Genomic DNA, 13,488 nt, shown 5'->3' with positions numbered 1-13,488 from the left:
AACTTTGTGGAGTGTCTCAGGAGCTCTACTGAGGTTCCACAAAATTTCCTTGCATCAGTCAAATGACAGGCTACCAAATTTGTACTTGAATTTTTATTTCTGGGATGCTTTGCCATAAATATCAGAAAAATAACAGAAACAACAATGTTAAATCTCTATGAAGGCACCGGCTTAGTTCAGTAGCACAATGTTGACAATCAAACCATAACCTTTAGTTTTTCTCATAACTGGAGACTTTTTTTTTTTTTTCAACATCTATGGGCACCATGTATACCAATTTGTCAATCACTGGAGGTCAAGACAGTTAGACACAAGGACATACAGACATACAACATATAGACAAAGACAGTTTTTTTTTTTTAGTTATGCCACGTAGAATATGTTATGTAACTGCAGTTTTACTCCATAGGCTCAGAAAAAAAATGTCAAAGTCCAAAAAAAAAGTGGAGTGTTGCTGGCAAAAAAATTTCCAGTTGTCATCCTGCAAACCTAAGACTTTGGAAATAGGAAGGAAAAGTTTTATTAATCACAAGAGTTACATGACCTTGTTTATCACCTTAGGGTTTTCAGTGTTGAAGACTTTTTATTAGAAGTCAATCCTGGGGTATTCTGTACAGCAACTGAAAGAATAAAAGTTAACTTTTAAGCAAAAGGAATCATCTCTTGTTAGCCACCAAACAGGAACTCCTTGGGTTTCCTGGAATAGAACCTGAAAAAAGCAAAATCAAATTATCAGTAATTAACTTTCAATTAAAAGGAGCCATCTCCTTACTTCTGTTAGCCACTCTGGGACAGAAGCTGAAAGAGCAGATTAAACATCTAAGCACAGATTACACCTCCCCCACAGTAGGGAGGGACAACAACAACACAGGTATGAAAACCTGGTACAGTTATATGATGCACCCTAAAGAGTGCTTTCCATAACAGACCTTCCTCACTAGGAAGCAGAAACTTAGAATCTTGTCTTACACCAGCAATTGAACAAATCCAGGATTCAAAACGGCAAACATGCCCAAAACAAATTGTGTAGACAAAATTCACAGCAGCAAATCCTTTCAGACTCAGACAAAATCTTGTTAATTTTTCTGATCCAGACTTTGCAAAAATTCAAGTTATCTCCAAGAATCCATCAAGGCTACCAGCAATTACCAGTTACTGCTTAAGGATACTCTTTCCTTAACACCCAGGCATACATTTGCTAATTTAAACACCACTGCTCCACAATTGGCTTGCAAAATCCATCAGGCAGAGAGCAGGAAGTAGCCAAAGACAAAGCAACATACCACTGAAGAACCATTATTGCCTTTAGAAATGCTAATGAGACAGCAGAGATTACAAAAAGAAAGAAAAAAAAAAAAGTTCCAAGTGGCCTCAGAGGCCATCTTTGATCTGGCCACATGGTCCAATGTACTGCCTAATATTTTGAGTAAAACTGGCGCAGAACCATTTCCACAAATTAAAATCTCTTAGCAAGTCACTACAAACAAATTAGACACAAACAGACAGAATCTTCACAAAGCCCAAGCCAGTTTTTCAACAGCAAATCGACATATGAAACAAACACACTAGAGAAACCAAAAATCACATTTGCACTTATGGTAGCCAGTGCCATAGGGAAGCCCAATTTCCCCATGGGGCTGACTAACCACGGATGGCTGTCCTAAATCTTCGTGGTCGCCAAATCTGTTGTAGGACAGGGAGAGGGGCAGCCCAAACCCCGCAAACCTGTCTATTCTAAGTGGGTTCTGCCATCCGCCGCATCAACACAAAACATAGGAGACTTTAATGAAAAGGAACTTTAATAAGACTAGGAAACAATACAGGTAAGGCAAAGAGTCTAGTTTCTAAGTGAAGCACCCAAAGTTACCCATCCCCTCGTGGGTAAAAGTCCATCCAAATGGGATCGGCCCAGAACAAGGCCCCAAGGCCTGCCACAAGTCTAAAGCATCTTCCAGTGGGGACCCACAGAAAAGGATCACAAACAACCAAACAAGCCCGGAAGGAAAAGAGCAAAATCAACATCAAGATAAAAGCTGCCATGGTCACCTCTCCACGGGTCTCATCCACATCTGTGTCACCCAGTCCACGACCAAAAGACAAGCACAGTTTCTTTACGTGTCTCTAGGCTCCATGCGCCTCCTCCAGGTCTCCTGGCTCCATCCTGCTTCCTTCCTCAGTCTCTTCTTCAGCTTCTCTTCCTCCTGCTCAGCTCCACCCTTCCTTGGGTGGGGCAGGGAACCTGGAACCTCCCCCTTTCCTGGGGACCACCCTGTTACAATTCCACAAAAGAGAATACAACATGGGGTGTGAACTACGCTGGATAAAACTTGATGTAAACAAAAAAATTTTTCAAAATCTATGCACCAAATCTGTCTTGGGAAATTGAAACATGAAATAATTGTTACAAGTGACAATTTTGGTGAGGTAAAAATGAAGATTAAGAAAAAAAGAAATAGCTTAATTGAGCGATACAGAGAATGCCAATAAATTAGGCTTAATTTGTTCTGGACATTGGCTTGCCAGTGGTATTTTTTATTTAAATGTTCAATAAATGTAAACATGGAAACAAATTTCTCCACATGGTACAAACATCGTCCAGGGGCAAAATGGTGCTCCCTTGACTGCAGTAACTTACTGCTCTGAGCCGGCCCAGGAACCAGGAGAGAACCTTTCAGGACACCCAGTGAAGTTTTAATGGCTTCAGCATTACTTGTGCTTGTTTTAAGAAAGTATTCATTGTTATCTGAAATATAAGCTAAACAGAGAACCCAATATTTTACTTGGTAACCCAACCCCAGGGTGACTGCACCCAGCCCCCTCTTTAATCAAGAAGCATACAAGACCTAGATTTATACCTAGAACCAGTGAGGAGGTACACTATTGCCTTTCAAGATGCATCCTTTAAGTGTTCATGGTGGTATTTTCTTTGGTATAGTGTGATCCAGTCACTGATGACCCTGTGATCTGAGTCATCAGTCATGGTGCCTGCAAATGTCTGGGGTCCAGGCAGCGGGAGAACCTCCCTGAGTGCCACTGCACCTTGTTCTTCCTCCTTCATTGGGCTTGATGAGTATGGATTTTGGGAAGAGCTAGGGTCTAGTCTCCTGCTGTCTGGCCTTGGGCAGGTGACCCAAGGTCCCTGAGCCTCTGTCACTTCTTCCTTAGGGAGTATCAAGCCAAGCACAGAAATTCACCAAAGGGGCCTGCCACATAGGGAGACCCCATAAATGGCGGTTCCTTCTGTCACATCCCCTTTCCTTATCTCCTGTGCTGCCCTTCTGCTGCCTCTGTTGCTATAAGTCCCATGAACTCAGCCCTTTTCCATCCAAGTTTGCTATGGTCTGGAAAAAGACTAATTCATACTGAAGTGTTGGAGGCAGCCTCTGGTTTAATGCTCTGTTCCTTCTTCGGAACTTGGTGCTTTATATCCCGTATTTGCTTAGATCAACAAGGGAAGTGCTGATGGTGTCGGGCACCACTATAGGCCATGAAGAGATATTTGGGGAAAGGTGGATCTTCCTCACGTGTTGACTACCTCCTGTAAGACTGTCTCTGAACCGAGAGTATGCCTTGCTGTCCCCAGGGTGGAGGTAAGTTGCCTCCTAGGACAATAGGTTTGATACTGGGGAGGTGGCATCTTCCAGGAAACAGCTGAACACAAGATGGCAGTGGCACCTGGGGAAGAGGGCCCGGCCAGTTGATGCCTGGAATGTGTTGGTGTGATTGAGAGTTTCCATCCTGGTGGTCTTAGTCCTTTAGGCTGTCCTCCAGAGTTGAGCAGGGCTGGAATGATGGCCTGAGAATAAGGGTCAAAGACTTCTCTCAGGGACCCCCTCTCAGTAGTGAGTCTCACCCTGGCGCTGTCTGTGACCCAGATTTCTCTGAACCTGTTTCCTCGTCATGAATGGCATCTACGATGCGAGGTTTTTGTGAAACTTAAATGAGATAATGTGTGGGTGTCAAATGCCTGTTTGGTGCTGGGTATGTTGCAGGTGCTCAGGACGTGGGGCTGTTGGTGGGAGCAGAACCACACAGATGCACACCCCTACACCACGCGTGTGCCTCGTGTGGACACATTGCTGCTTGTACACAAACACAGTGCATACATACATGCATACACATTCTTTTGTTTAAAGGCCAACAACCTAAAAACAACCCTCACAAACATATATAAAGTATAAGCATTAGTTGTGAACGTAAATAAGCTCTACTTGTAAAAAGTTACTCAGTGCAAAGTGTGAGTTCTCCCATCCTCTTTTCCTGCCCTCCCTCCCTCGGTGCGTGTTGGCTGTGCTTACTCTCCCTGGGCACGCACACGCTCTGTTTCCATACACGTAGACACATCTAGGCACACTCCAATGGGGTGGCGCCATGCACATTGCCCTGCACGTTGCTCTCCATCCCTTCAGCATGGACCATTCCTGGGTCAGTGGGGTCTGACTGACCCCATTTGTTCCACAGTGGGGGTGCGCCAAATTTTATCCCACTCTACCCTGATTGACTGGCAGATGGTTTCTTTCCAATTTCTTGCTCTTGCATGATTGTTCAGTGAACATCTTTCTCCAAATGCTTTCATGTCCTTATAGTATGTGTTTCTTAGGATAGATCTTTAGAAGTGGGATTACTGGATCAAATGTGTGTACATTGTATGCATGAACATGTGGTATTTTGGTAGATTCGGACAAATTACTTTTCAAAAGTGTTGTTCTAATTTATGTCTATCAACAATGTAAAAATAAGTGCCTATCAATGTTCATTTAGCTAGTACCGTGGGGGGAAAAGATTATCTTGTAATCCCTCTTGTGTGTCCTTGACTCCTTGTAAAGTTGAGCATTTTTCTTGTGTTTTCTTGTCCATTTGTATTTCTTTTTGTCAGTTTTCTATCCTTATAGTTTGAGTTGCTTACCTCTTTCTTACTAATGTGTAGTGCCTTGTGTACTTGGCATCTTATCAGGAATATTAACCCTCCATCTGTTTTAGTTGTAGAGGATGTTTTCCCTCTGGTGCTTTGTCACACATGTGCAAGTGCCCACAGACGTCAAGGAGGGCGGAGAGGCACTTTGCTATTGCTGGAAACTGGAAAAAGTAGACCTAAGTTCAGCTTCTGGGCTTCAGTGACCCATTTTTTAGACTCCTTCCTGGAATCCTTGGGAGGCTGTTTTGGGGGCAGGAATATTAACAGCTCACCGTCCTATTGTTCTCAGCATATTCAAAAGCATTGACCATATCCGTATTTTCCAAGGATTTTTATAACTGTATTTTGTGTTGGTATTTTGTCTTGGATTCTGTCCAGTACATCCCTGAGTTTCAGAACAGTTTTTCTTTTGTCTATCCCTGAATGGAAGTGGAAACTATTTAGAGTTACCCTTGGGCAGCCCCTGGGGAATCAGATATTGGCGGGGCGGCTGTCACAAGCCAGGTGGACTCAGGGGCTGTGGAATGTCCGTCTTTTCCTCATTTCCTGTCCTTCACTGCCAGGCACGCATGCTGAGGGCTCAGCCCATGCTGTCTCCTCACCAAGGTCCTTAAGCCAGCACTGAGTATGTGTGTGTGTGTGTGTGTGTGTGTGTGTGTGTGTGTCCTGCCAGGATAGGGGCTCTCTGACTTTCCTGTCTCGCCTGACTCACAGCATCTAATGAGAGGAAGGTGCAGCTGACTCAGTGATGAATGGGTTTGAATTTGTGCATTTTTAGTTGACCTCCTTTCCTTAGTTTAAAAGATAAAGAACGAGCAACTGACACATGGAAAGCCCTCTGGAGCTTTTCTGTAGCAAATAATTTCAAGCTTGTATTCAAATTAATTAGTTCAAAATTAATTAATTTTAAGCATATTTGAAAAGTCTCAAAAATAGAACAAAGCACATCCATATACTCTTCATTAAGATTCACCTAGTGTCACCATTCTACTCCATGGGCTTTATCATTCTCACTCTCTACGCCTCCTCCTTCTTCCCTTCTTCCTTCTTTTTTCTCTTGCCCATTTGAGGGCGATTTATGTCCATCATGGCCCTTTACCCCTAAATACTTCAATGTATATTTCCTGAGAAAAGGATATTCTTTTTCATAATCATTGTTCAGTTGTCCACCTCAGTAACTTTAACACCGCTGTGCTTCTTTATCAGATCCACTTCCTATATTCTGATTCTATCAAGCGACCAAATGGTCTTTTACCCCTCTCCCCCCTTTCCTCCCAGTGCAGGATCCAGTCTGGAGGTAGAGCCCCGTATTGAATTTAGTCTTCACGCTTCCACAACCTCCTTTAATCTTGGACACCTCACAGCCTTTGTATTTTGCCACAATTCACATTTTTGAATAATAAAATACCTCCATTTTAAAAGTTTGAATGCGCTTATTTATTTCTATTTTATTTTTTATATATTTTTTATTTTTTACATCATAGTTCATTTTTAAACAATATTTGCTTCCCCCCACCCCACCAGGTGTAGTCCCATAGAGTTTCTTTCACCAGTGCACCCGGGCACCATCACCTAAGTTCCCTGTGCTCTTGTGACTAGTGCTACAATGTAGGTGTGATGTTATCTTTTCAGGTTAGTGTTTTCATATTCTTTGGATAAATACCCAGAACTGGAATTGCTGAATCATGATGTCATTCTATATTCAATTTGTTGAGGAACCTCCAAACTGTTTTCCATAGGTGCTGTGCAATTTTTATTCCCACCAGCAGTGCACAAGGATTCTTTTCTCCACATCCTCACCACCACTTAGTGTGTCTGATCCAAACTTTAATATGATGATTGCAAACTGGATTTCCATTGCTTGCACATCCACCACATTTGCCAGTTTGGGCTGTAAAGCCTTTCCTACACGGGGGGCTAGTAGCCATGGTGACTCTTGTCTACTCCACTGTTGTCGCATACTTACCCTATTCTGTGCCTGATACTTGCACTCATCACTTGTGCTTTCACTGGACCCTCTGTGCTTGACTGGCATGTCATCCAGGGTAGAATGACCCATGAGAGGTCATGAGGCAGGGGTCTTCTCCCTCCTTGAAGGACAGTGCTGGAGTCAGGAGGAAACCCATTTTGGGCCTGGGTTGGTCTGTTAGAAAACCCTTCTTTTTATTGAGTCACAGTCTCTCTCTCTGATTTTGAGGGTCTCATTTCTACTCCACCACTAGAGTGACCCAAAATAAACATAACCTATTACATAGGACAGTGCTTCCAATTATGATCTCATGTGGCCCTCGTAGTGATCCAGTGGAATAGCTTTGTGCAGTGAAGGCCTGGAAGATGGTGGTTGGGAGGTGGGGCCTGGAGGTAACATTCCCCAAACCCCATCTATGCTCCAAGCACCTGGGTACGGGGCGGAGGTGTTAGGTAGGTGAACTCAGATTTTACACAGAGGAGATTCAGTTGCATAAACGGACCTCCCCACGCCCCGCCCCCTCACCCCAGGCAGCAGGTTTGCCTCTTTGACTGGTTTCCCTGGGTCCCAGTCAGCTGCCATGTTAACCAGACCAGTTCCCCACATTGGACCCTTCTCTCCCACCTCTCATACCTCTCCTCAGAGCCCAGTCTTCAAAGGCGCCCCATGAAAACTGCACATTCTCACCCTGCACACGGCAGCCTGCTAGAGATGTGCACTGCCCCCTGAAGCTCCACCAGTGCAGGGTGGAGGTCCGTTTATGCAACTGATGCCCCCAGGTCCTGTATCAGTGCGTCACGCAGGGCAGGTGCTCACTGCATGTTTGTTACATAAAGGACTGACTTTTACAGATGAGGAAACAGACTCAGCAAGGCTTTGTACCTTCTGCCCTCCCAGTTGTCAAGTGGCAGAGCTGGTTTTCCAACCGAGGTAGGATGACTTGAGGACTCTTACTTTAAATCACTGAATGATATTTTTGGAAGATAGTGGAGAGGAAGAATATTTCCAAAGTGTCCCTGTAGTTGGAATGGTATAGTTTGAAAATGTTAGGAGTGACCCCATGCGCCAAGACAACGGTTAGTGTGCGTGACACCTTAGGGTCTGCCACCAGGGGTGCGCATTGAACCGACCAGAGTGGGAGCTGTGGGTCACTTTCCTTTAGGGTATTGGGGGGAGTGGGCTTGTCTTACATCCACTTCTTCATTAGTAGCAGTGTAAGCTACATCCTCTTCTCCCAGCTTCCCCAGCCCTAACATGGCCTCTAGCCCCTGAGGCTGTTGTCCTCTCTGGGCTGCCCTATCCTGGCCTGATGCACCAGTTTTTTTCTCAGCTGAAAACACCATAGCATAGTGAAAGGCCTGGGGGAGCCGACTGAGGGTCTGCCCCCCTGCAGGCCACTCTAAGGGCACCTCAGCTACTCTCCTCCTCCCCTCCCCCTCACCCCAGGCAGCAGGTTTGCCTCTTTGACTGGTTTCCCTGGGTCCCAGTCAGCTGCCATGTTAACCAGACCAGTTCCCCACATTGGACCCTTCTCTCCCACCTCTCATACCTCTCCTCAGAGCCCAGTCTTCAAAGGCGCCCCGTGAAAACTGCACATTCTCACCCTGCACACGGCAGCCTGCAGGACCTCCTCAGAAAGACTTTATCCCCATCTACCACATATAGTTTGGGAGCTTTTAAAAATGACAATTCACCACTGATCTCCCCAGCAGAGAACTAGCTGACTTGTATTTTATTATTAATAATAAATGGGGCTCTATATTAGGAGAGCATGGACACTGAAAAGACACAGCCCCCGAGAGGAGGGGCCGCCACCACGTGCAGGGCCACACAGGTGGCACCAGGCAGTCAGCAGGCAGAGGGACAGACGAGGGCCCAGCCCGGGCACCAGCCATACCCGATCAGAAAAGAACAGATGAGGCCGGATTGTGGCTAATGATGGCTTGTTTGAATAACTCAGGAGGCTCTGGGGTGTAGGGCCTGTTCTGAGTTGTGTGGCACCTGTCCTTGGGGTGACTAGGCGGGAGGTACAGGTCCTGAGTGTGAGAGCTCCACAGGGGACAGGGTTGGGGTGGGGTCTGGGCTGGCCAGTTTGCACGTGGCACTGGCAGATGAGTCATTGCTGGTCTCTACCAGTTGGCCAGTCCTGGGAGGGGAGTCCCTTTATAATCAGAAAGGTCCTGGATGTTGAATATCAACATACACAAAAGAAAAAAGGATGATTAATACAGCTTGGAATTATATTTAAAAAAAAAAGTTGAGTCAGATCATATTGATAGGCTGGGCTCTTTTCCCGTGGATGAAGCAAAGCAGGACCTCTCCGTTGCTTTCATGATGTGCTCATGGAGCCCTGAGGTGTCCCTCCGGGTCCAAAACAGGGTGTAAGACAAAGCCTTTGGCATCTGGCTCTGCCTGCCTAGTTATCTGTGTGCCATCAGCAGAACCAAACAGCTTTCTGACTCCTAATTTCTTGATCACTAAGGTAGAGTGGACTGATAAGGCACCTCCCCTATGGGCGTGGGAGGGCAACTGTGATTAGAAGTGAGTTCCCTGAGGGCAGGGACTGTGCTTTTGTTGGATGTGTGTAGTTAAGTATTTGTTGAATGAATAAATTATAAGATCTTCAAAGAGTTATATGTTCCATTTTTATATTTAATTTTTGAATTGATAAAAATGTAAGGGGTTAAACAAAAGCTATAAAAAATACAGTGAAAATGTCCCCTGTCATGTTTGTCCCCCACCTACCCCCTTGTCACCTTTCCCCCAAAGGTAACCACTGTTCTGAGTTAATTTTGCGTCATTCAGAGTTCTTCTGTTACTGCTTAATCACAATACAGACCCTGACTGTCTTCGTTTTTCCACAATAGGTATCAAGTTATACCTACTGTTTTGCACTTTGCTTTTTTCACTTAACAATATGTCTCGACTATTTCCATATGTCAGACCACAGTGCATTTCCCATGGTTTGGCTGTAGGCCACTGTATTTGCACATCTTTTTTGATGGACAATTGGGTTGCCTGTGTTTTGTTATTGCAATCAATGATATAAAATGCCCTGATCTTTTAAAATAAAATTGTTTAGATTTCTTCATGCTTCATTAAAATAAACTTACTTGGTCACCTTAATTCATTCCCTCCCACTTAGGCTCAGATTTGAGGCCACCACCCATAGCTCTTCTTTTGTCTCTGACAGGGCAGCGCTCCTGGGTGATAAATTTGGTTATTAGTTCTTTTCCGTGGAGGAGATGTGTGCCCTGTCACTGTGTAAGCTGCTTTGGCCTTGCTCCCGCCCCCACACCAATCCCTGAAACATGCCAGTCCCTGACTTCTTTTTCAGTCTTAGGGATAACAGCAGCTCTTTCAGCCCTCACACTTCTCCTGCCCCCACATTCCAGTGGCTCCAGAACACAGCAGAGCCAAGAGGAATGACCAGAGAGACTGGGAGGGGAGCAGCATTTTTCCACATGTGGGCTGCAGGGGCTGGGCCAAGGCCCATGGGGATTCCTCCTGATCCACCAGGCCCTGTAGTTGCTCAGAGCTGATTGTGAGGCAGGACCCCAAGCCCCTCCTGGCCTCATTTCACTCCTTCTGTCACCCCCTCCCCAGCCCCCATGGCCACTGGTGCCTACTAACCTGTAGCATCTCCCTGGCATTCAAGGCCTCTGAGCCCTAGAATCTGTATCTCAGTCTTGATCTCCAGATAGGGTGCATCTCTTTAAGGGTCTGCCCCCACTCAGGTCTGAGGCTGCCCAGAATGAAGCCATGTGTCCTCCAACTTCTGAAATGAATGAATGAAGAGAGACTATCAGTGTTTCTGGTGATCAGGCCTCAGAAGTCCCCCCCTCCCCAGGGAGTCCCTCCTCTGCTCCCTCTCAGGCTGCCCACTCAGGGGCAGCCTGCTTAGGCTTTGGAACGGGCAGCCTGCTGCGCTGCCTCCATCCAAGCTGTCTAGCTCCTTGGTGGGACTGGCCCAGGGCCTATGGCAGGGGTGGGTGATAAGGGCATTGCATGGTGAAGGAAGACGTTTAAGGGAGGAAATAACAAACAACAACTCCTGGCTGAGGGCTCTAGGCCGCCAGGAGGTGCCTGGGCTGGCAGGGGTGGGGCCAGCACTTCCTTCTGCATTTCCTCTCATTGTTCCCCGCCCTACTTCCGGGAATTCTCCTGGGCAGAGGGCTGGGATGGCTAGATGCCAAGAAGGGAGGCAAAGGAGGCCTGGCTTTTCTTTGCACCTCTGGCTCTGGCTAGTGCTCTGACCCAATCTTGAGGGCCCCTGAGTCAAGCGTATGGCTGTCTGGAGACCCAGGTCTGCTGTTTCCTCTACTCCTCTGCCTGGCCCTGCCTCTAGCTCCCTGAGACTGGTGCCTCAGAGATGCTGGGAATTCCCAGAGGGAACCTAGGGACCCAAGGTCCAGAGCAGACTCTGCCATCCATCTGCTGGAGCAAGTCACTGGGCTTGGCTGCCCCAGTTTCACTATGAAGAGCAAGTGACTCTGGTCACCAGTTGCATGGATTGTGGGTCCTTTACACCTGCTGTCCAGTCTTTTTGAAATCACCTGGGTCCTGAGGACACTTCAGTCGACACTCTGGTGACAGTGCCTCCTACCCTGGCCTTGGGGTGGAGATTCTCCAGGAGCCCAAATTAGTGAGCTGTGGTATGAGCCTGTTCCATGCTGTGAAGGACATCAGCCAATCGAAATCCTAGAAAACATGACTCCTAGCATCGTTAGAGGACCTAGAACCCTGGAACGAGTTTTAGTGAATGTGTCTCCCTTTAAGCCTTTCTTTAAAGAACTATTAGAAAAATCGATGGCCAGGTTTATTGCCTTGATAGCAAGGGGAATATGTAAGGTGATCCAACATATGTGGGTTCAAAAAGGGATGGTAATGGAGGTATTTTATATAAGCAGCTCGTTACTTATTTACTCATTGATTTAACCATGGTAAAATATACATAGTGAAACTTACTATTTTAGCCATTTTACGTGTACAGTTCAGTGGCATTCAGTACATTCATTTATTGTGCATCCACACCAGAACACTGGAAATTTATTGATAACAGTAGAATAAGTAATAATAAATATTAGCTCCCGTTCTCCTTATCTCTTACCTCTGGGAAACTTTATTCTACTTTCTGTCTCTATGGACGTGCCTATTCTAGGAACCTTATATAATCAGAATTGTACAATATTTGTCTTTGTGACTGGCTTATTTCACTTAGGCTTATTTCATAATGTCTCCCAGGTTCATCTGTGATATAGCATGTAGCAGAATCTCTTCCCTTTTGAAGGCTGAATAATATTCCACTCTTTAGATGCCATACTTTGTTGATGCATGATTTATTCATAGGCACTTGGGTTACTTCTGTTTTGGTTACTGTGAACCTGGGATGCAAATATCTCTTTGAGTCCCTGATTTCAGTACTTTTGTGTATATGCCCGGAAGTGGAATTGCTGGATAATACACTAATTCTGTATTTAATTTTTGAGGAATCACCCTTCTGTTTTCCACAACAATTGCCCTATTTTTCCATTTGCACCAGCAATGCACAACGATTCCAATTTCTCCATATCCACACCAACACTTGTTAGCTTCTGTTTTTGTTTTCTAATACAACCTTGATGGGTGTGAGGCTGTACCTGATTGTGAGAGGCTATTTTTTTTTAAATTAGCTAGTTAGATCAAGATTGAAGTTTTATTCCATCATGTCATTAGAACCCATGTCCAATGCTATTGCTATAGGAACAAGAAAAAGGGAGGTCCTGGATAACAGGGGTGCTGTTCATGCATTAGGAAAAGAAACTTAAGCAAGTGATGTGGGTACAACTGTGGCCGGCACTGCTCACGCGTTGATACCCACGTGTATCACATGTGGGGATGTGTGTGGTGTGAAAGCCCTGTTGGGGGTGGGATGTGTCTCCCTTCCCCAATTTTCTTTGCTGCCTGTCCCTGTAGACAGGAAGGTCTGTTTGTTTTTGATTTATAATTGTTGCTGGCCGAGCCCTGGGAAACCACTACAGATGACTTCTGTAGACGATGGCAGTACAGATGTGATGGTGGGGAAATGGTACCTGCTTTCAGGAGACACCCATCTGTTGGACTGCCTAGGCCAGACAGCTCTTCTAGGGGAGCACCTGGGAAGATGCAGTAAGGGCATGGAGAGGGTGGGCCTCTGGGGAAGGGCAGAAAGGGGTCAATGTAGACCTTGGGGGAGGGGTGACATCTCTTATCCCTCTCCTATAGGGACAGAGTCCTGGCTTTCCAAAGGTGGTGCATGGGGTGCTGGGGTTAGGGGTACAGGAGGAGACTTGAGGCATCCCAGGCAGGTCAGCCTTGTCTGTGTGGTGTTTATGAGGTGTGGTGCTGGTGGGTGGTGAAGCTTATGGCGGAGAAGAGCAGACATACTAGGCTAGGTTTCTACAGTCTACTTTTCTCTTCTCACAGGTTCCTGGGGGAAGCCAAAGTCCCACTACAGGAGGTCCTCGCCACCCCCAGCCTGTCTGCCAGCTTCAATGCCCCACTGCTGGATGCTAAGAAACAACCAACAGGGGTAAGTGCGCATCCAGCATCTGCAGCAGGCCAATTTCTGGTCCCAGGCCTCGCC

At 46.0% G+C, this 13,488-nt stretch overlaps 1 protein-coding gene across 14 annotated transcripts in view; it reads left to right on the top strand.

Annotated features, from left to right (window-relative positions):
* DYSF (dysferlin) overlaps window positions 1–13,488 on the top strand; it is a gene marked incomplete at both ends in the record, with an annotated part of 204,204 nt that overhangs the window by 31,326 nt on the left and 159,390 nt on the right. For all 14 annotated transcript variants that reach the window (XM_084235744.1, XM_084235740.1, XM_084235742.1 and 11 more), the window contains one exon: window positions 13,329–13,434. In XM_084235744.1, the coding sequence (XP_084091870.1) occupies window positions 13,329–13,434 (106 nt within the window). The remainder of the gene's footprint in view (window positions 1–13,328; window positions 13,435–13,488) is intronic.

The sequence above is a fragment of the Talpa europaea genome, assembly GCF_964194135.1.
Source record: "Talpa europaea genome assembly, chromosome: 6".
Lineage (NCBI taxonomy): Eukaryota > Metazoa > Chordata > Mammalia > Eulipotyphla > Talpidae > Talpa > Talpa europaea.
The sequence above is the reverse complement of the archived record's forward strand: the minus strand, read 5'-3'. Positions and strand labels throughout refer to the sequence as shown.